The sequence below is a fragment of the Silurus aristotelis genome, assembly GCF_946808225.1.
Source record: "Silurus aristotelis genome assembly, chromosome: 9".
In the NCBI taxonomy this organism is placed as follows: domain Eukaryota; kingdom Metazoa; phylum Chordata; class Actinopteri; order Siluriformes; family Siluridae; genus Silurus; species Silurus aristotelis.
Genome location: NC_139582.1, coordinates 22,419,051 through 22,441,461, shown reverse-complemented (window position 1 = coordinate 22,441,461; position 22,411 = coordinate 22,419,051). Strand labels below are relative to the sequence as shown.

Here is a 22,411-nt window from a genome sequence, read left to right as displayed (position 1 = left end):
AAAGGTACTGTGACTTATGAGACACTGTTTCATGCTCGGATTGAGTCAATAAAGAGAGTGAGAGAAAGTCACTCATAATGAAGCAGTTTCAAAGACTGCTGGGTCTGATGGCAGCCACATCCAGCGTGGTTCCGATTAGCCTCATGCACATGAGACCCCTCCAGTGGTGGCTCAGAGACAGAGGGTTCTCCTGGAAGGGCAACCAAGGTCACGTGGTGAGCCCTACAGGCCTTAGACGTATGGAGAGAACCTGGGTTCCTGTCTCAGGGCCCCGTGTTGGGAACTCCCTGTCATTGCATAACGACAGAGGCCTCCCTCATGGGGTGGGGGGCGGTCGTGAGTGCCCGCTCTGCCCAAGATCTATGAAGCAGGCTCTGTCACACCTGGCAAATCAACTGCCTCAAGATGCTAGCTGTGTCTCTCTCTCTCTCTCTAAAGCACTTTTTCCCAGACCTGAGAGACCGCAACATGTTGATCCGTACAAACAACAAACCAGTGTCTCCTAAATCAACCATCAGGGCGGTCTCACCCCTATATACAAGCTGTCACGTCAGATCCTCCTGTGGGCTCAAGGGAAACTGCTCTCCATCAGAGCAGTATATATTCCAGAGTGCTTAAACCAGGGAGCAGATGCCCTGTCAAGGCAAGTGCAAAGGCCCAGGAACTGGAGGCTCCACCCAGATGTGGTGGAGCAAATATGGAGGAAGTTTTACAGAGTACAAGTGGACCTGTTTGCGACTCAATAGACATTGCACTGTTCTGATGTTCCCTTACTCACCCAGCCCCCCTTGGGCTGGATGCCATGGTACAGGCATGGCCCGGGAGTGGCTCGGAGTTCTGAAGGGAGTTAACCGGGACGAAGTCCATCTCCTCCTGGTGGCCAGGCCAGGGCCGTGCCAGCCATGGTTGATTTGCAAACCTGCTAACCCTTCATAAGATAAGATAAGATAAGATATACCTTTATTCGTCCCACAGTGGGGAAATTTCTTTGTTACAGCAGCAAAGAAAAAAATTAATGCAAATATATAAAAGAATAGACACATACTATAGTATACAGTATATACACAACACAATGTATAAATACAAATAAGGAAAAAAGTACGTATTGCAGATAGTATTGCACACAGGTGGTATTGCATGTATTGCAGGTAATATTGCACATGGTTGGTATTGCACGTATTGCAGGTAATATTGCACACAGTTAGAATTATTACACAGTTAAACAGTAATAACAGTGTGTATTATGGTGACTGGTTTACTGGGAGCAGCTTTGATTGTAAAGTCTAATAGCAGCAGGGAGAAAAGACCTTCTGTAACGCTCCTTCAGACACTTAGGATGTAACAGTCTGACACTGAAGGAGCTGCTCAACGATGAAACAGTTTCATACAGGGGGTGAGAGATATTCTCCAGCAATGATGATAGTTTTGCTACCATCCTCCTTTTTCCCACCTCCTGTACTGTGTCCAGGGGAATCCCCAGAACTGAGCTAGCCTTCCTGATCAGCTTGTCCAGTCTCTTCCTGTCTGCAGTAGAGATGCTGCTGCCCTAGCAGACCACACCACAGAATATGGCTGAGGCCACCACAGAGTCAAAAAAGGTCTTCAGTAGCTTTCCCTGCAATCCAAAAGAGCTTAGTCTCCTCAGCAGAAAGAGTCTGCTTTGCCCTTTCTTATAGATTGCCTCAGTGTTGTCTGTTCAGTCCAGTTTGCTGTTTAGGTGAACACCCAGGTATTTGTAAGAGTCCACTCTCATAATGTCCTTTCCCTGAATGTTCACTGATGGTAATAATTAAGTGTGTTTGTGCCTACAGAAATCCACCAACAGTTCTTTGGTTTTCCCCCACATTTATCTGGAGGCAGGTCCATTGGCACCAGTCCACAAAGTTCTGTATAAGTCCTCTGTACTCCCTGTCATCATCATCCGTGATCAGACCGACGATGGCAGAGTCATCAGAGAACTTCTGCAGGTGTGAGGTTGCTGAGCTAAACATGAAGTCTGCAGTGTAGATGGTGAAGAGAAATGGGGCTAAAACTGTTCCTTGCGGGGCTCCAGTGTTGCAGACAATCATGTCAGACTCACAGTCACGAGTCCTCACATACTGTGGTCGGTCTGTGAGGTAGTCCAGTATCCAGGCAATCAGATGATGGTCCACTCCTATGTACACCATCTTATCCCTCAGGAGCACAGGTTGGATGGTGTTAAAAGCACTAGAGAAGTCAAAAAACATGACTCTCACAGTGCTCCCAGCCTTTTCCAGGTGTAAAATAGCCCGAATTTAGGAGGAAGATGACTGCGTCTTCCACTTCAATGCCAGGTTGGTAGGCAAACTGAAGTGGATCCATTGATAAGCTCACCAGAGGTCGGAGATGAGTGAGCACCAGCCTCTCCAATGTCTTCATCAGATGTGAGGTCAGTGCTACTGGTCGGAAGTCTTTTGGGCACGATGTCTTTGGAACATGGATGTTTTCCATAGCTGTGGCACCTTTTCCAGCTTCAGGCTCAGGTCAAACATGTACAGCAATATGCCGCACAGCTGGTCTGCACAGGTGCCATCTGGGCCCGCAGCCTTCCTTGCTTAGATCTTCCTGAGCTCCATTCTCACCTGGGCTTCTGTAAGGGGGGTTAGGTGTGTTGTGTGTTGTGTGTTGACTGTGAGCTGATACCAGTGCAGAGAGAGGTCGGGCTGGAGCTGCTTGCTGTGGAAGCATAGAAGGGGGATTGCAGCAGGGGGGACTGGATGGGGGCAGGGGAGGGTAGCTGATCAAATCGGTTAAAGAATAGATTCAAATCATTTAACCACTTCTGGTCACCCTCAGCCTAAGAGCTGGGCTCCTTATGACCAGTGATGGTTTTGAGCCCCTTCCACAACCTGCTGACATTGTTCAGGGAAGATCAGGGAAGGAAAAGCTTGCTACAGGAGGAAGATGGAGGATCAGCTGCAGCACACAGGTACACAGGTAGGAGATGAACCAGGTTGTTATCCGATCTTCCCAAGGGGGGGAGGGGTGCTGATGTATAAGTCAAGTCAAGTCAAGTCAAGTTTATTTGTATAGCGCTTTTCACAACAGACATTGTCTCAAAGCAGCTTTACAGAAAACAACAGTGAAGGTGAATGGTGTGCGTTTGTCCCTGATGAGCAGCCGTGGCGACAGTGGCAAGGAAAAACTCCCTTAGATGATATGAGGAAGAAACCTTGAGAGGAACCAGACTCAAAGGGGAACCCATCCTCATATGGGTGACATCAAAAGTTTGGTCATAAATCTTTCAACAATACAGAACAATTTGTGATCATCATAGATCCAGCATCAGCTTCTCCATGCCAGGGCCTTTAAACACTCGGCATCTACTTCTCCATGATCATCCATAGGTCCATAATCTTCACGAGGTGGGACGTGACTGGAGCTGGCCAAACCTCAGGAAGCCTCGGGATGGGGAGAGAAAGAGAAGCAGTGGAGAGGAATTAGCGTAGCTGCTGTTCATGATATTAACAGCACAAGTTGATAATGTGCATGTGATCAGATGTTCTGGAGCACAAGGTTGTGATGTGATGTGCGTGATGTGTGTTATGTGTAGGCTTTGCTAAAAAGATATGTTTTTAATCTACACTTAAACTGGGAGAGTGTATCTGAACCCCGAACACTGTCAGGAAGACTATTCCAGAGTTTAGGAGCTAAATGTGAAAATGCTCTACCGCCTTTAGTGGACTTTGCTATTCTAGGAACTACTAGAAGCCCAGAGTTTTGAGATCTCAGGGAGCGTGACGGATTGTAGCGTGTTAAGAGACTGGATAGATACATGGGAGCCAAACCATTTAGTGCTTTGTAAGTGAGTAGCAGTAGTTTGTAGTCTATTCGAAACTTAATAGGAAGCCAATGTAGGGACGATAAGATTGGGGTTATATGATCGTATTTTCTTGACCTAGTAAGAACTCTTGCTGCGGCATTCTGAACTAACTGAAGCTTGTTTATTAATGATGCAGGACATCCACCTAGTAATGCATTACAGTAGTCTATTCTAGAGGTCATAAACGCATGGACGAGCTTCTCTGCATCAGATATAGATAACATATTTCTTAGCTTAGAAATATTTCTAAGGTGAAAGAAGGCTGTTTTTGTAACTTGATTGATGTGATTTTTAAAAGATAAGTTGCTGTCTAAAATAACTCCCAGGTCTTTTACCGTTGAACTAGTAGTTACAGAACAACCATCTAAATGCAGGCTGAGATGCTGGAGCTTCTGTGTACTATTTTTTGGGCCGATGAGCAAAATCTCCGTTTTATCAGGATTTAATAGCAGAAAGTTATGGGTCATCCAATCTCTTATTTCTTCAACACACTCAGTTATGCGAGCTAATTGAGCTGTATCGCCTGGTTTGGATGAAATATATAGCTGGGTATCATCAGCATAACAATGGAAGCTAATTCCATGCCTTCTAATAATATTTCCTAATGGAAGCATGTATATTGTAAAAAGCAGGGGTCCCAGAACTGACCCTTGTGGCACGCCATAATTTACTAGCATTATCCTGGATAGCTCTCCATTTAAATCTACGAAATGGTAACGATTGGACAGGTAGGATTTAAACCAGCTTAATGCCTGTCCCTGAATACCGATGTAATTCTGTAAGCGATCGAGGAGAAGATCATGATCTATAGTGTCGAACGCAGCACTAAGATCTAGTAAAACTAATAGGGAGATGTAGCCTTGGTCTGAAGCTAAAAACAGGTCGTTAGTGATTTTAACTAGAGCAGTTTCTGTGCTATGATGGGGCCTAAAACCTGACTGAAACTCTTCAAAGATATTGTTCTCCTGCAAGTGGTTACATAACTGGGCAGCGACAATCTTTTCTAAAATCTTAGACATAAATGGGAGATTTGAAATTGGTCTGTAATTCGATAGCGTGTTTGGATCCAGATTAGGTTTTTTAATGAGGGGCTTAATAACTGCTAACTTGAGGGATTTAGGGACATGACCTAACGATAGTGAGGAGTTAATAATATTTAAAAGAGGCTCACCAGCTGTATATAACACTTCCTTCAGTAGTTTAGTGGGAATTGGATCTAACTGACATGTTGTTGATTTAGCTTTCATAATAGCATCATACAGCTCTTCCTGTCCTATACATGTAAAACAGTGTAGTTGTGGGGTTGTAAGTACGATTGTGTCAGGAGATGCTGTCAGAGGTTGAACTGCCACAATTGTTTTTCGAATGTTATCTATTTTTTCAGTGAAGAAATTCATAAAGTCTTCACTACTAAACTGTGATGGAACACATTTTTCAGATCCCTGATTTGTTGTTAATTTAGCGACTGTACTGAAAAGGAACCTGGGATTGTTTTTGTTATTTTCTATGAGTTTGCTCAGGTGTTTAGCTCTAGCAGCTTTTAGCGCCTGTCTGTAGCTAAGCATACTGTCTTTATACGCAATTCTAAATACCTCCAATTTAGTTTTCCTCCATTTTCTCTCCAGATTACGTGTTGTTCTCTTTAGGGCATGCGTATGACTATTATACCAAGGTGCAGTTGCTTGTTCTCGAACCTTTTTTAACCGGATGGGGGCAACAGTGTCTAAAGTGCTAGTGAGGATAAGGTCTATGTTGTTCGCCATCTCATCAAGATGATCAGCATTTATGGGTTTAATGTGAAACTGAGATAAATCAGGCAGGTTATTTATGAATCTGTCCTTAGTGGTTGGAATAATAGTCCTACCAAGTCGATACCGTGGTGAAACACGGTTAATCTGCTCTACCGGTAGTGTGTACAGTAGGAGATAATGGTCTGTGATGTCATCATTCTGAGGTAAAATATTTATATCAGTGACGTCTGCTCCGTGGGATATTATTAAGTCTAGTGTGTGGTTAAAACGGTGGGTTGGTCTGGTGACGTTTTGTTTAACTCCAAAAGAGTTTAGTAAATCGACAAATGATAATCCTAGGGCATCGTTTTCATCATCTACATGAATATTAAAATCTCCTACAAGCAGCACTTTATCAAAGCTGATCAGGAGGTCTGAGAGAAAACAAGCAAACTCATGAAGAAAATCAGCGTAGGGTCCTGGGGGTCTGTACACGGTGACCAGAGCGAGTTTTCTATGCATCTCTGAAAGTGCAATTTTAAGAACGAGCACTTCAAATGATTTAAAGCTGAATCCTAATCTCTGACTAACATTAAGAGAAGCACTATAAATGGTTCCTACACCCCCCCCACGACCAGTCTGACGGGGCTCATGCTTATAAACATATCCTGACGGTGTAGACTCGTTTAGACCCATATAATCACCTGGTTTAATCCAGGTCTCAGTGAGACAGAGTGCATCGAGATTATTCTCTATGATCATCTCATTTACAATCAGTGCTTTGGGTGCAAGTGATCTAATGTTTAAAAGACCGAACTTTAGAACTTTGTTGTGTTTGTTTATCTGGCATTTTTCAGTTTTAACTGCAATAAGATTATTTCTGGATCTTGTGTATGTAATTCTTGGTTTTACTACCCGAGGAATAGATATGGTTTCTATAAACTGGGCTGTGTGTGAACTTGTAACTATTTGGTCTGTAGTATGCGTGTTCTTATAGTTGAAGATTTCTTGATGTCTTACCAGTCAGATGGTGTGTAGTATCCTAGAGATGTTATCTGATAGCACTGCTGCTCCAACTCTGCTGGGGTGCAGGCCATCAGGGCGGAAGAACCTAGGACGCTCCCAGAAACAGTTCCAGTTATTAACAAAGAGAAGTTTATGTTCTCGACACCATGACTGTAACCATTCATTTAGAGCTAAAAGTCTACTAAACTTCTCAGCCCCTCGCTGGTAAGTGGGAAGAGGTCCTGACACAATGATCCTCGTTGTGGGTGATGTGCTGCGTACCGTCTCCACCAGGATCCTGAAGTCCCTCTTTAAGATCTCCGTTTGCCGCAGCCTGGTGTCGTTTGATCCGGCATGGAGAACAACCGCTCCGAAGTTCTCGTTCAGGATCGCGGGTACCTGCGCAGCGACATCCAGAACACGAGCACCAGGAAAACAGCGAGTGTGCACCTTACCTTTAGCTCGGGTAGCGCGGACATGCCGGACGATGGAATCTCCGAGAATAACAGTGTCGCGTTCCGTCTCGCGGAGGGGGACGAAGCGGTTCTCGGTCGAGATCTCGAAGGCCGGTGGTGGAGGTGGAGACGTCCTCGATCGGGGCTTGGCTTGTCTCTTCCGCCGCGGTCGCATCCAGGGTCCATGTTGCACCGGTGCCGGAGTTGTAGGTGCGCTGGGCCTGGGCATAGAAGCACGCGGAGTTGATGTGCTGGGAGCGTTAGGTTCAACCCGGGAGTTTACCTGGGATGAGTGCGCGTCCGCCCGGGATGTTTCCAGCGCCGCTTTCCGCTCTCGCAGCCGGTCATGCTTTACATGCAGCTCGCGAATCTGTTTCTCCAATGCCTCCATCTCCAACGCCACCGTTTGCAACTCGAACGAGTCCTCACCTGTGCTCGAATGCAGACAAACAACCGGCATAGTGCTTATCGTCACGAACAGATTTATTATACAGAGATGTGAGTGAGAGAAAATAAATATAAACAACACTAGTTATAGTCGAGTTAACTAACTACAGGCACAAGTCAGGAAGACAAAAACAATTAAGGATTATTAAAAGAGGAAAAACGGATAGATAGATAGCAAAGTTTGTTTGAAAGACGCCGAGAGATACAAACACGTAACTCGCGGCAAACAAGTCAAACACAGGAAGCTACGTCACAGGAAGCTACGTCACAGGAAGCTACGTCCAACAACCGTATAAGGGTCCTCTAAGTTTGCATAGAATAAATCCAGTGTTTTATTGTCTCTGGTGTGGCATGAAACATACTGGGTGAATGTGGGCAGAGTGGAGGATAATGAGAAGGGCATTTGGACTCTGTGTTAACAATCTGTTAACAACAGAATGCAGGACATCGCATGCCGATTCACCATCAGCAGAGGGGGGAATATACGCAGATATCGCGATAACATGCGAGAATTCGCAGGGTAGATAGTACGGCCTCATGCTAGCGGCTAACAGCTCAATATCCTTATAGCAGATCTGCTCTTTAATAGTGATGTGACCAGGTTTACACCATCTTTTATTCACAAACACTGCCAGTCCCCCTCCCTTTCTCTTACCGCTCTTCATTGTTCTGTCCATGCGCGGTAGTTCAAATCCATCCAGAGCCACAGTCGTATCCGGTGTTAGCTTGGTTAGCCATGACTCCATGAACAGCATGATGCTACATTCCTGGAATTCCCTCTGATGCTGGGTAAGAGCCGCTAGCTCATCCAGCTTGTTGGGTAAAGATCTTACATTTCCCATGACGATGGACGGGAGAGTTGTCTGTAACATCTTTTTTTAGTCCAACACATAGCTTCAGCATGGTTTCCCCATCGTCTCCTTCTTAGCTCGTAGGAAATATCCGTTTTTTCCTGTAGTAACATGCCGTGTTGCGGTATGCTAACAGCTGATCCCTGGTGTAAACAGTAGGACCGCGGTTGTGAACAGAGTTTCCAGATGCGACTGTGAACAAAGTCCAAAATAGCAGGAAAAGTAGAGCAAACTCTGTGACTTTGTTAATGTCCATTGTGCAGTTTCCAATTTCACACGCACTCAAAAAAAAAAAAACACAAAGTCCCGGAACACTATTAAATAAATTTTAAAAAGTACAAACTTAAAGGGAGCTGCTGCAATAGGCTGCCACTTGGGTGGCGCCTACACTAGCCATATGAAATTACTGGGAGGAATCTCTCAGGCAGGGGGCACCTAAGGGGCCACAGCCAGCTCTTGGCCACTGGTCTCTCTGCTGAGGTAGTGTAGACCATTCTTCAATCCAGAGCTCCCTTTACAAGGAGGTTGTATGGCACAAAATGGCGCCTGTTCAATGTGTGGTGCATGCACCACCAGTTGGACACAGTTAACTGCCTGGTCGGTTCAGTGCTGGAGTTCCTTCAGGGACAGTTCACCACAGGGTTGTCTCCTTTCACCCTGAAAGAGTATTTGTTTCCTCTGTGGCTGAGGCCCCTGGTGCGACCTAGAGTGCCTGTGTGGGACCTGCCTATTGTTTTGGAGGCTCTGGCTAAGCCTCTCTTCGAGACCTTTCTGAGGTGCCTTTAAGGTTTACGACAGTCAAGACTATCTTTCTTCTGGCTATCTCCTTCCTAAAGAGGGTCGGGAACCTTTAGGCCCTTTTCATGGCCCCGTCTTTCCAGAAGTTTACCCTTGGCATGGCCAGGGCCATGAGGTATGTTTCTAAGGTACCATCAGTTTCCCCACGACCTGTTGTTCTGCAGGAATTCTATCCTTCTCCCTTTCAGGCCCGTGACCAGAAGAAGCTTTACCGGCTGTGTCCATAAGTAAAGTACGGAATGACACATACGTCCACAGAATGGAGCTGTGGAGAAAGTCAGAGCAGCTGTTCGTCTGCTCTGGTCCCTATTAAAAGGAGTTTCATTTTTAATCTCGGCAGGTGGATTGTCGATGCTATCTCATCTTCTTATAAATCCTTGGGTCGGCCTCTAAGACCCGGTCCTCTGGAGCTTTACTCCAAACATTTGTAAAGCTGTGGGCTGTTTCTTATGCCTTGTCCTCAGGGCCACTCCTGGCTCTTCTGTCCTCCGGCCTAGCTGTGCCAATCCACACTTTGTGGGGACTGGTCAGTCTGGCATGATTGGACACTAGTTCCCAAAGTGTTGTTGACACAGCTTGAGTTCCTGAAAGTTAACGTCTCTAGGTTTCATATGTAACCCTGGTTTCCTGAGGGAATGAGACACTGTGTCTCCAGGCCACATTTCCTGCATCCCTGCAGCACTTTCTTTCATTGCAGAAGCTAGTGTTGACTTCACCACACGTGAAGCCAACATTATAGCTTCCTGATTGTGATGTCCCCTCCTTCCTGTCAGCTTCCTGGTTGTGATGTTACCCCACCGGTGACGTTGCGCCTTTCCGGTGGACAGATTTCACACGTGATTCAAATCGTGGTCACACGGAGGCATTCCCAAAAGCGTTGTTGGCACAGTGACACAGTGTCTCATTTCCTCAGGGAACCAGGGTTACATACGTAACCTAGAGTTGGTCCTATTTAAGTATTTGCTTCCAACTTTGTGGAAAGTCCCACATATGGGTGTAATAGTCAGGTGTTGCTTTATAGTGTAGCGTTATTTCACTTTCTTATCAGAAAATGTAAAAAAACCAAAAAAAAAAACCCCACATTATATTTATTTGTATACTTGGGTATATATGATGTTTTGTTGTGTGTGTTATTTGGTTTATTTGCGGTGAAACTAAATTGTCTTTGATGTCTTGTGGATTATGTATTATGCTGTGGCATAGTGTCTGCTTCCTTACTTTTTTTTCTCAGTGCTTTGTGGAGCGTTTGTGTGTTTGGTGCATTGGAGTGATTTACTGAACATTGGATGCAGTCTGTGAATAGAAAATGCTTTCATTTCTGTCTTTCTGTAGAAGTATTTGTTTTAAATAGCATGATAAATCTTTATCTTATTAGCAAGCAATCATCACAACTGAAACCTAAATAAAAGTAAAAGTTGGGACCCTGTGTTAAACGCAAATAAAAACAGAATACAATGTTATACAAATGTTTATTATAAAAATAATTTATTCACAATTGGACATAAAGAATGTATCAAATGTATAAACTGAGGAAATATACCATTTTAAGGAAAATATAACATGTCTGAAATATTTGGAACAGGGCTATAAGAAGAAGAGATGCTACACAGTGGTAAACATGACCACTGTGTAGCATCTCTTCTTCTTATAGCAACAGTCTGTATTCATCTGGGAAGTAAGTTGGGTAATTGCTGGGGCTTTGCAATAGAATTGTTTTTTTTAATTTGTGTCTGATGCAGTATTCTAGCTGTTCAATAATCCTGGGTGGTCTTTGTCATATTTTTTTCTTTTAATGGTGCACCAAATTGTTAAAAGTCTTGACTGCAGATAGGACATTTTAGCACCCAAATTCTACTACTAGAGAGCAATGTTGTTTTAATAGATGCAGTGTGGGGTATACATTGTATTGCTGAAATGGGCAAGGCCTTCCATTAAAAAGGTATAATCTGATTGAAAGCAAATATTGCTCTAAAACATGTACCGTATTTTTCGGACTATAAGCCGCTACTTTTTTCCCACGTTTTGAACCCCGCGGCTTAAACAACGAAGTGGCTTATTTATGGATTTTCCTGGGTTTTTCCCGGTTTCACAAACTTCAAACCAAAAAACTGAGCGACATAACATTAGACCAATGAAATTTCCGAACGGAAACAAAAAAACGCACTTCACCTGTGTTCTGAGCTGCACGGCTTCGGGAGAAAAAACTTCCACCGGTGGCGTCTCGAGCTCGTACCTCAATTTTTTGCTCGCGTAACAAAGCAAAAAAATCGACCGAGTGACCGCTTGTACCTCGGAAAACTCGTACATTAATGCACTCGTAGGTAAAGGTACCACTGTAGTTATGAAAGGAAGGAGGAAGACAGTGAACAATGACTTACTTGGTAGGCTACTGTTTAGATACAATCCTTTTTAGCGCGTTGAGTCAGGGTGAAGGGAGAGCTCACTAAAACTCCAGTTGCAACAAAAATCATATAAGCACAGACAGGTTTTCAAAACTCGTGCTTTTGAAATTTTTTTTGCAACAGCGTTATGGGTTAGTCAAAGAAACTTAGAAATGAGCATCAGAAAATAATAAGGACATAATCCTCAGTCTTGAACACACGCAGTAATACCGGAAGAATGCAGTGGCAGGCTATTCCCAAAATACTGCTATGCTCCTAATAGAAGCGCAACATATTGCATTTAGTGTCTTTCGTTAAAGCCTGTGTAAAGTTCATTAGTTTTAGTGTATGTTAAAAATAAAAATCTTTGTCAAATTCAGTGGGTGCGGCTTATATATGGGTGCACTTTATAGTCCAGAAATTAAGGTATATAGCTGACAGCAATAGATGGTGCCTTTCAAGATGGCTAAGCTGCCTATTCCATAGGCACTAATGCACCTCCATCAGAGCTGCATTTCATTACATTTAAATTTGCAGTATTTAGCAGACGCCCTTATCCAGAGCGACGTACAAAAGTGCTTTGAGTCTCTAGCAATGAATAAATCTACACTGGTATGCCAGATTACAAGCTTAATATAAATATAACTCTTGAATTCTACAAAGCAAACTTGAAAAGTGCTAATTTAAGTGTTTCAGGACAAGGTAGGTCTTCAATCGTCTTTAGAGGATAGTCAGGGACTTCGTTGTACGGACATCTAGGGGAAGTTCATTCCACCACCTCGGTGCCAGAACAGAGAAGAGCCTTTAAGTATACTAACCTCTCATTCTGAGAGAAGGTGGTACCAAAACAAATAAGACCACACACTTAAAAATAAATAAATAAAAATGAATATAAAAATAAAATAAATAAAACAGTAAAAGAATCTCTGGCTTGAGTTTACAATCCATTGGCAGGTGTCCAGGTGACGTTTATTATGCACCACCTATAATTTCAAACCTTTTATTGCCAGCCAGTAGCATTACGGAAACAAAATGATTGATGGAAAATGTAGCCAATGAGTGCAGGATTCTAACGATATATGGGAGGATTTTATTCCCCATGTGGGTGAGTCTTAGTTTTATTACTCTTCACAAACTCTTATTGGGCAAACAGCACACGTGCACAGTGACACCAGGAAGTGGGTGCAGCTCTCAGTTCTGCTCAAACAGCTGTTTCCAGCTCGTGCTAACTGGACTTTGTTAGCAAAAAGGAAAACAAAAAGAAAACAAAAGGTCAGTCAAAAAAGTTGTTTTATCGGAGATTTGCACAAAGCAGCGATGTGGAAAATATTCTTGGGGCGAAGTAACAACAGAGACTTGGAGATCTGCATGGAGATGGAAACCTAAATCTGAGCCTATTTTACATCTGGAAGTTACAATATATCTCCCTTTACAGTTTTATAAGATTTTATACGATTTATTGCCCGTCTGTTTTAATAAGAGAAATGCTTGAAAAGTGTGTGTGTGTGTGTGTGTGTGTGTGTGTGTGTGTGTGTGTGTGTGTGTGTGTGAGAATTGTTGAGATTGGAATGGTCGGACATCAATATGCATGGCCATGACTGTAAAACAATAGCTTGTCTGGCTACCTGGCCATCAATATGAATGCCAAATCAATATCAATAGCCAAACATATATAACAATAGCCTTTAATGGTCAGCCCTTAATTTATATGCAGACTGTATGAATAGAGTATAAATGGCCACCTGAGTTTAGTAGGTGGCTCTCAAACAGGGGAAGGGAAAAAAGGATCAGACATAGTCTCAGATAAATGTTTGTAGGAATCTCATTTGTCATGAAAATGTTAATAAAATGTAAAATATAAACAGTACTTTTCTGGATTGCTCCAGGACTGATTTCATGTATTTATATATTAATCATTTTCAATGCAGGAAATGTATATCCATGGCACTTAATCATCTATAACCTGATATCTTTTTTAAACAATATCAACTGTGATGATTGACAGTAAAGCTCAAAGTGTCTTCTTTCAAAATATATCTAAATTGTATATGCAGCATATTTTTGTCAGGAACTGTTAACATTTAAATTTAGGTAGGGCATTTCAGCTGTGAGACCTAAAATTTGGGCTGGGAGGGGAGGGGTGAACCAGACATAGTCTCAGCTAAATGTTTGTAGGAATCTCATTTTTCATGATATCTTCATTCAATTTAAAATATAAACTCATGAGACATGTGGCTTTTAACCCATTACTTTTCTGGATTCCTACATTACTGATCTAATGTATTTATATATGAAGAAAAAAAAAGTCAATTCAGGAAATTTATTTTCACAGTACTTTATCATCTATAACTTTCTATAACTTATCTTTTTTAACAATATCAACTTTGAATAATGCCCACTTTTATCCGGAACTGTTAACATTTAAAGTTAGGTAGGGCATTTTCATCTGTGAGTCCCAAAATCTGTGGTGAAGGCTAACAGTTTAAAGAGTTTGCAGACACACACAAATTAGCTTCACTTCTATTAGACCCTGCCTCTCTAACGTAATCTTTTTATACCCAATTATCAGTGGTGGAGAATAACAAAGTAGATCAGTAGAAGAATGCTGAGTATGGAGCCGCCAGGAAGGAGGAAAAGGGAAGGCCAAGAAGGAGGTTTATGAATGTGATGAGGAAAGACATGCAGGTAGTTGGTTTAAAAGAGGCAGATGTAGAGGACAGAGTAGTATGGAGACAGATGATCCGCTTTGTTGACCTCTAACATGAGCAGCCGAAAGAAGGAGAAGGAGGACAGTAATGAAGTCAATTTAATTTGTTACTGTACTAAAGTAGCTGCATATCTGTACTTTACTAATACTTTACTAAGTATTTCTATTTGGGGGGGACTTTTACTTTAACTTCACTACATTTCACAGTCAGATATCTTACTTTTTACTCAGCTACACTTTACGAAATCAGTCATTCCTTTTTATTTGAGAAAAAAATATAAAAATGGTCAAGCACGCAGCAAGCCACCAATTAGGCTAGAGCTGCATTCAAAACTCTGTTTTAGACTTGTTTGATTGCCACTTGGTGGTATCAAGTTACCACAAACATACAGTTCATCAGCAAGCAGACCATTTTGAGTAATAAATGATGGAAGAATACCCTGACTCTACCTTGCCACAACACCCGTGGCACGAACAGATTAGTTAGTTAGCAGTTAGTTAGTTACTCTTAGCAGGTAAAAGTAACATTAGTCTTTTCACATACACTGAGTTGATTAAACAAGAGTCTTATCACAAAAATGATATTAGGAAATAATAAATAAATCATAGTACTTTGGATACTTAAGTACATGTGAAGGCAAATACATTTGTACTTTCAATCAACTGAAAGTTTATAGAAAACACTTTTATTTTTAATGGAGTAATATCTTACCTACTGTATCTTTACCTAAACTCAAGTACAGTCAACCCCCGATAATTTGCAATTTGGAACTTGCAGCTCAAAAATTCGTGTTTTCTCATTTGAAACCTAACTAACAGCAAGTTTCAGATTATCTTAAAATTCGCAGTCGGACCGAATGTTCAGGGACATTAGGAATAACATTTTAAACTATGTTTTCACTAACAAATTTTATAATTTTTTTTAAACACATTATTGTATTAAAGTAAAATCATGTATAGATGAATTCACTAAAATTCCATAGGGGCTGCAGGGGGTTCGTCCAAAATTCGCAGATTTGTGGAACTCTTAGAGCGTAACCCTCATGAGTTCCGGGGGACCATTGTACATGGTTTGTGTACTTCCTCAAATTTGTGTACTTCCTTCACCACTATCAATTATGTTACTGACCTGTTGTGTCTATGAAATAAAAAATGTTAAACATGTTCTTTGTGGATAATATATGGGATTATGAGATTGCAAGTCATTGCATTTTATTTTATTTGCATTTTATATATAAGCCTCCCAAATTGGTTGTAATTGGAGCTGTATATATACAGTAGCTTCAGTTGAGCCTGAGGGATAAAGTTATTTAAATTATTTACATTCCCTTGTATTCCCAGGGCCAGCAATGCCTCCTCTGCAGGCCTAAACTTTATTAGAATAATTGATGTATGTTTGAATAGATTTTTGTCCATGTATATGTATTAAATTTTTCCCAATAGTCTATTCTCTTCATTTCATAGCTCCTCTTAGAGCAGCCCACCTGAGTGTAAGTTTTTATCCAATCAGATTTGAGCCATCATGTGTTGTCAGGGTCAAAGGGATCTGCCATAAGGCCATTACTCTGAACACTGTAAGTGTTCTATTGATTTAAATCAATGTTTCTTGAAATATATTTACCTTTTCAAGTACAGTTTGTTAAGCTTTTTTTCATGAATTATTTATACTTTTGTGTTTTCTTTTACAAAGAATTTGCACAAAACACACAATTTGCCTTAATTTTAAATCCCCAGAAAAACCAAAAGGCACAGAAAAAAAATGCAGTGAAATGCAAAAAAATTCCCGGAAAACCCAGGGTAATTTTTATGAGGTTAATATTGATATGTGGTAAAGATGCTGTATGCACCACAGCTATGGCTGCATTGAAATGAGACTTATTGAATTGTGTTAATTGGGCTTCTTGCTTTAGAAATGACATTCATTCTCACTGCATACTGCATTTCTGTGTAATATTTACACCAGGGAAAATAAGTATTTGACACATCAGTATTTTTATCAGTAAGGGGATTTCTAAGTGGGCTATTGACACAAAATTTCCACCAGATGTAGCCATCATGCCAAATATTGAATTCATACAAAGAAATCAGAACATTTTAAGTATACAAGTTAAGTCATAATAAATAAAGTGAAATGACACAGGGAATAAGTCTTGAACACACTTTATTTAATACTTTGTAGAAAAGCCTTTGTTGGTGATTACAGCTTCTAGGCGCCTCTTGTATGGAGAGACCAGTCGTCTGCATTGCTCAAGAGTGATTCTGGCCCATTCTTCCACACAAATGGTCTTTAAATCTTGAAGGTTCCTTGGGCCTTTTTCATGAACTTTGATCTTCAGTTCTCTCCACAGATTTTCTATGGGATTTAGGTCAGGCGATTGACTGGGCCATTCAAGCAACTTGATTTTCTTTCTTTGAAACCACTTTATTGTTTCCTTGGCCTTGTGTTTGGGATCATTGTCTTGCTGAAATGTCCACCCTCTTTTCATTATCAGCTTTCTGGTAGATGGCAGAAGATTTTTATCCAGAATGTCCCGGTACATTTCTCCACTCATCCTGCCTTCAATAATATGAAGTCTGCCAGTACCCCTTGCTGAAAAGCAGCCCCAAACCATGATGCTTCCACCCCCAATCTTAACTGTTGGTATGGTGTTCTTGGGGTGGTGGGCAGTGCCATTTCTTCTCCAAACATGGTGTGTAGAATGAGTGCCAAAAAGTTTAATTTTGCTTTCTTCTGACCATACTATAGTCTCCCAATAATCCACAGGCTTCTCCAAATGCTCTTTCTCAAACTTTAACCGAGGCTCAACATGCTTTTTGTTCAGCAATGGAGTCTTGCATGGTGAGCGTGCATGGATGCCATGGCGGTTCAGTGCATTGCTTATAGTTTTCTTTGAAACAACAGTACCTGCTGATGCAAGGTCTTCCTGAAGTTCTGCCCGAGTGGTTCTTAGCTCTTGGCGAACTCTCCTGATTATTCTTTAGACTCCTCAGACAGGGATCTTATGTGGGGATCTTATGAATACTTAACATGACATTATGACTTGATCATAAGTAATATTCACCAAATGTATATATCCAGCACGGTAGAATTTTTATATCATAAAGCACAACTGTGTACACCTTGTTGCTTCATTGTTGAATGCACAAAACTACAGGGTTTTCAATCTCTTCATTTATTAGTTTCTCTAACTTTGAGTTAAATATCAAGTTCCTCTCTCTTATTTTGTTGTACCTTGTTTTCATTGTTGCCCTAAATGCAATGTGTGTACATGTGTATATGTAAGTCCTGCCTCAGCAAGAATGCAAAAGTTAATTGGTATCTGCTCAGGCAGGAGGACAGGATCAGGAGAGAAAACACAAAAAGAGACGTGGTGAGGTTTACTCCATCCAGACCTCACTGATCGTGGCAGCACTGAAAAAAATGTTACCTATTGGTCTAAACATGTGCACGCCTGGAGACCAAGAGCTCATCTCACTGGCTAAGACTCGCTATGGACTGGTAAGGCTGTGTAATTTGCAAGGGTCACATGAGAGAAACAGCAACAATGGGCAGGTTTTAGAAGCACTAAATGTTGCTTTCATTCTTTTGCTTTTAGAAAGATACAGATGAAGAGGTGAAGGAGCATTTGAGGCAGAACATGCACTTGCAAGTGAAGGTGGGCCATAAACATAATATTCTTTCAATTTCATTTATAAATGTTTCAGCTCTTATCCTCAAATTGTCCATTTTTATTTAATTGTCTCTACATTAAATTGTATATGGTGTATATGCAGGGTAACTTTGAATATGTTGGGTGGTGTTTTTTTAACCACTGAAACAAAATGATTAAACTTTTTTATAGTCAGAGGACCCTGCTGTGAGATGGCAGCTTAATTTGTATAAAGATGTGATTATGAAGAATGAGGGCCCACCTGATCCAGAGCTCACAATTGATCGTCTACAGACTATCTCAGCTGCAGTGTTTAACCTTGAGCAGGTTTTCTACACAGTCATCTTCAAATAATTTTTCGCTAGAACACTTGTTTGCATTAAAAATGTACATATTTTGTTATGTCAATGGCAACATTAAATTTTTGTTTGTTATTAAATTTTGTATTAAAACATATCTAACTTTTTTTTTTATCCGTTTCTGTAACCATAATGAATATGTACAATAGGTGGAGCAGCCACTAAGGTCCAAGAAGTGTGTGTGGCAAAAACTCCTGTCCAAACAGCGTAAGCGTGCTGTAGTGGCCTGTTTCCGTATGGCACCGTTATACAACTTGCCCAGGTATACCACTTGTTCCAAAAAAAATTGGCCAGGAAGAACATTACTAATTATGGATTACTTAACATGACATTATGACTTGATCAGCCAATAGCGAACTTCACAGTAGAATAATGTATCAGCATTAGCTATGTTAGGCAGCTCTTAATGTTAACCTGCTAACTAGATAATAAGTTTTATGACATCCCTGTGCATAGTGAGTGTTATGTTGCATTTTCACTAGCAAGCAATATTGTGTACTTAATTAAATAACTTTTCTAACTTAATATACTGTTATGATATACTTTTCCATCGAGAAAAGAGGTGGGAAGTAAAAATACTGTACTTTGTTACTGTACTTAAGTACATTTTTTTTGGTATCAGTACTTTACTTTGCTATTTATTATTCAGATAACTTTTTACTTTCACTCATAAAAAAATTTACACAAATATCTGTACTATCTGTAAACCAGGCTTGTTACTTTAGTTACTTTTCCGTATTTTCCGGACTATAAGCCGCTACTTTTTTCCCACGCTTTGAACCCGGTGGCTAAAACAACGAAGCGGCTTATTTATGGATTTTTCCTGGGTTTTTCCCGGTTTCACAAGCTTCAAGCCAAAAAACTGAGCCCCATAACATTAGACCAATGAAATTCTATATATTAAATCGGGTGCGCTCCAACTAAATCGGCCCACAGCACATCATAAATATGGATGCGGTTCCTCTGACGTTTGACCTGCTGCTCACTCGCACTGTCTACAGGAAATGCGACTCATTCAAAAGTGTTCTGAGCTGCACGGCATCGGGAGAAAAGCCTTACCGATGGTGATTTTTAAACGCACGACGATGACAAAAGAAAAACTCTCTGGAGAAATTGTTGTGAAAGGAAGGAGGAAGACAGTAAGCAATGACTTTTTGGTAGGCTACTGTTTAGATACAAGCCATTGTAACCTGTTGAGTCTGGGTCATGGAATAGTTTGCTAACTTCAGTTGCAACAGAAATCATATAAGCACAGACAGGTTTCCAAAACTCTTGCTTTTTTATTTTTCTTGGCAACAGCTTTACGGGTTAGTCAAAGAAACTTAGAAATGAGCATCAGAAAATATGCAGTAATACCGGAAAAAAGCAGCGGAAGGCAAATCCCAAAATACCGCTCTGCTCTTAAAGGAGCCACAACATATTTCACAACATACTTTCGTTAAAGCCTGTGTAAAGTTCATTAGTTTCAGTGTAGACACCTGTGGCTTATAGACAGGTGCGGCTTGTTTATGTTCAAAATAAAAATATTTGTAAAATTCAGTGGGTGCGGCTTATATTTGGGTGCGCTTAATAGTCCGGAAATTACGGTATTAAAATTTTTACACAAATATCTGTACTATCTGTAAACCAGGCTTGTTACTTTAGTTTGAAACTATTTGGTGACATGATCAATATTTTTTCTTCTTATTGCGCTCCGTTTTCAGCCCATCAAGCTATTTCCTGTAATTGGGTGGCTTTTTTCAAACTACCTCTGGTGTAATTCCTAAAATTTCCTGGCTATCACGCACCAAAGACATAGGCTAGCCTACAAAGCTAACAACAAGCAAGGCAGAAGGCAACAAGTCGAATGGTTAACATGGATGAGACAGAGGAGTCAACGATGAAAACATGACAGAGAACAGAGACATCTCTGATCACCTGATCATAATCATCTTTGCTCTGCTTGTGTTCTATATGGTGGATGTTCAGCCTGGATACATTCATCAGATAACAAAACTATAAATTATTTTGCATTAATATATCAATATGATGTGAGGTCCAGTTAGCAGCGTAAAGCTAAAACAGGTAGTAGTAATGGCTACTTTTTCATAAGTACTACTTAGGTGAAGGATTTGTGTACTTTTTCCAACTCAGTTTGGCAAATGGAAACATGCAACAAGCTCTAAAAAAAATAACCTTGATCATCCAAAATAAAAGAAAGTACAACAAAGTTTTCAAACCCCTGTTTAAAAATTAATCTTATACCTGTTGGATAATAACATTTATTTTTTCTTTTCTCATCTTTCTTTTTTTAATTTCTGCCCTCCTGTTTTTTTTCAAGCAGTTGCAGTGATTTATTTAATTCTGTGTTGCTGTATAACTCAAAACCACAGTATTCACCAGAATTGATATGCAAGTGGAAGCAGTGGATTTAAAATCTCACCTACTTAGTATTGTCATTCATTTTTTATTGCGGATTCAATAAGCAGCCCTCTTATTCTCTTTTGACAATTTAACTCAATCCCTGATAAGTATCATTCTGAACTCTACTTTGGGTGATTTATCTATGTATGATGTGTTACATAGATTAAAAAAAGTGTGTTTCTTTGCTTTATTGAATTTTGCTCAGGCATCCAAACATAAAAAATTCTGTAATCACACAAATGATAAGGTTTTTTTTTTTTTTTTTTCAAGATGATTTTGAGTCATATATGATTCAAGATTGGGTTCTTTGTGTTTTCTTCTTTAACTGTACATTTGACGTTTTCTTCCATTGACAACACTGCCCTTTAGGCACAAAATTAATAATTACTTCCTGAATGCCTACCAACACTTTTGGCTAGAAAAAATGCATAAGAGGGCAGATTTTCACAGTCTCTCCATGCTAATGGTAACGTAGTGCTCGGGCAATGTGTATTGGTTGCTCCCCATATTTCCCAGACACGGTTTGGACTGCAACATCTTTGTTAGGGTGTCTCAATGGTTAAAAGATTACTAACCCAGTTGTATTTATAAAAAAAAGAAAGAAAAGGTTATAGACATTTACATACTAAGCTGTTTCTACATGCTATGAGTGTTTTTGCAGTAAGGAATAAGCTCTGCCTGTCTCAATATATTTATTGAGATTCTTCTTCTTCTTTCGGCTTCTCCCATTAGGGGTCGCCACAGAGGATCATCTGTCTCCATACCCCCTGTCCTCTACATCTGCCTGTTTCAACCCAACTACCTGCATGTCTTCCCTCACCACATCCTTAAACCTCCTCCTTGGCCTTCCTCTTTTTCTCCTTAATAGTGGCTCCATCCTCAACATTCTCCTACCAGTATACCTCATGTCCCTCCTTTGCACATGTCCAAACCATCTCAATCTCGCATCCCTCACATTGTCTCCAAAACTTAAATAAATAAATAAATAAATAAACTCATTTCTAATCCTGCCCATCCTCGTCGCTCCCAACGAAAACCTCAACGTCTTCAGCTCTGCTACCTCCAGCTCCACCTCCTGTCTTTCACTTAATGCCACTGTCTCTAAACCATACAACATCGCAGGTCTCTCCACAGTCTTATAAACCTTCCCTTTTACTCTTGCAGACACTCTTCTATCACAAATCACTCTTGCCAATATCTCCACCCACTCCACCCTGCCTGCACTCTTTTCTTCACTTCCCTAACACCCTCTCCATTACTTTGCACTGTTGACCCCAGGATTCTGAACTTCTCCACCTTCTCCCCCTCTTTTCCCTGCAACAACACCACTCCACTGCCCTCTCTCTCATTCACACAAAAGTACTCTTTCACACATTTACTCTGACTCCTACTCACTTTCATGCCCCTTCTCTCCAGCGCGTACCTCCACCTCTCCAGGCTACTACTCTTTTCCATAACTTCATGGTGTGACTGATCAACGTAATTCCCCTGTCATTACTGCAGGTCTGCACATCTCCCTTGTTCTTAAAGATCGATACCAGCACACTCCTTCTACATTCCTCAGGCATCCTCTTACCTTCCAAAATCCTGTTAAACAATCTTGTTAAAAACTCCACTGCCATCTCTCCTAAACATCTCCATGCTTCTACCTGTATGTCAGATGGTCCAACCGACTTTCATCCTCCTAATCGCTGCTCTCACTTCCTTCTTACTAATTCTATCCACCATCTCCACACCATCCAACCTTCTCTCTCTCTCATTTTCCTCATTCATCAGCTGTT

General features: G+C 40.9%; 2 protein-coding genes across 2 annotated transcripts in view; one reads left to right on the top strand and one right to left on the bottom strand.

The window, feature by feature from the left end:
- The window catches only part of LOC310731127 (uncharacterized protein), a 146,811-nt gene extending 139,563 nt beyond the window's left edge, over positions 1 to 7,248 (bottom strand). Inside the window, exon 1 of the mRNA XM_083550541.1 lies at positions 6,595 to 7,248. Within this exon, the coding sequence (XP_083406667.1) occupies positions 6,598 to 7,209 (612 nt within the window). The 5' untranslated portion in view covers positions 7,210 to 7,248 and the 3' untranslated portion in view covers positions 6,595 to 6,597. The remainder of the gene's footprint in view (positions 1 to 6,594) is intronic.
- Positions 1 to 22,411, top strand: part of LOC310731139 (ryanodine receptor 3) — a 417,468-nt gene that overhangs the window by 314,792 nt on the left and 80,265 nt on the right. Inside the window, 4 exon segments of the mRNA XM_083550556.1 lie at positions 17,547 to 17,717; positions 17,815 to 17,874; positions 18,061 to 18,195; positions 18,377 to 18,489. Coding sequence (XP_083406682.1) covers positions 17,547 to 17,717; positions 17,815 to 17,874; positions 18,061 to 18,195; positions 18,377 to 18,489 — 479 coding nt within the window.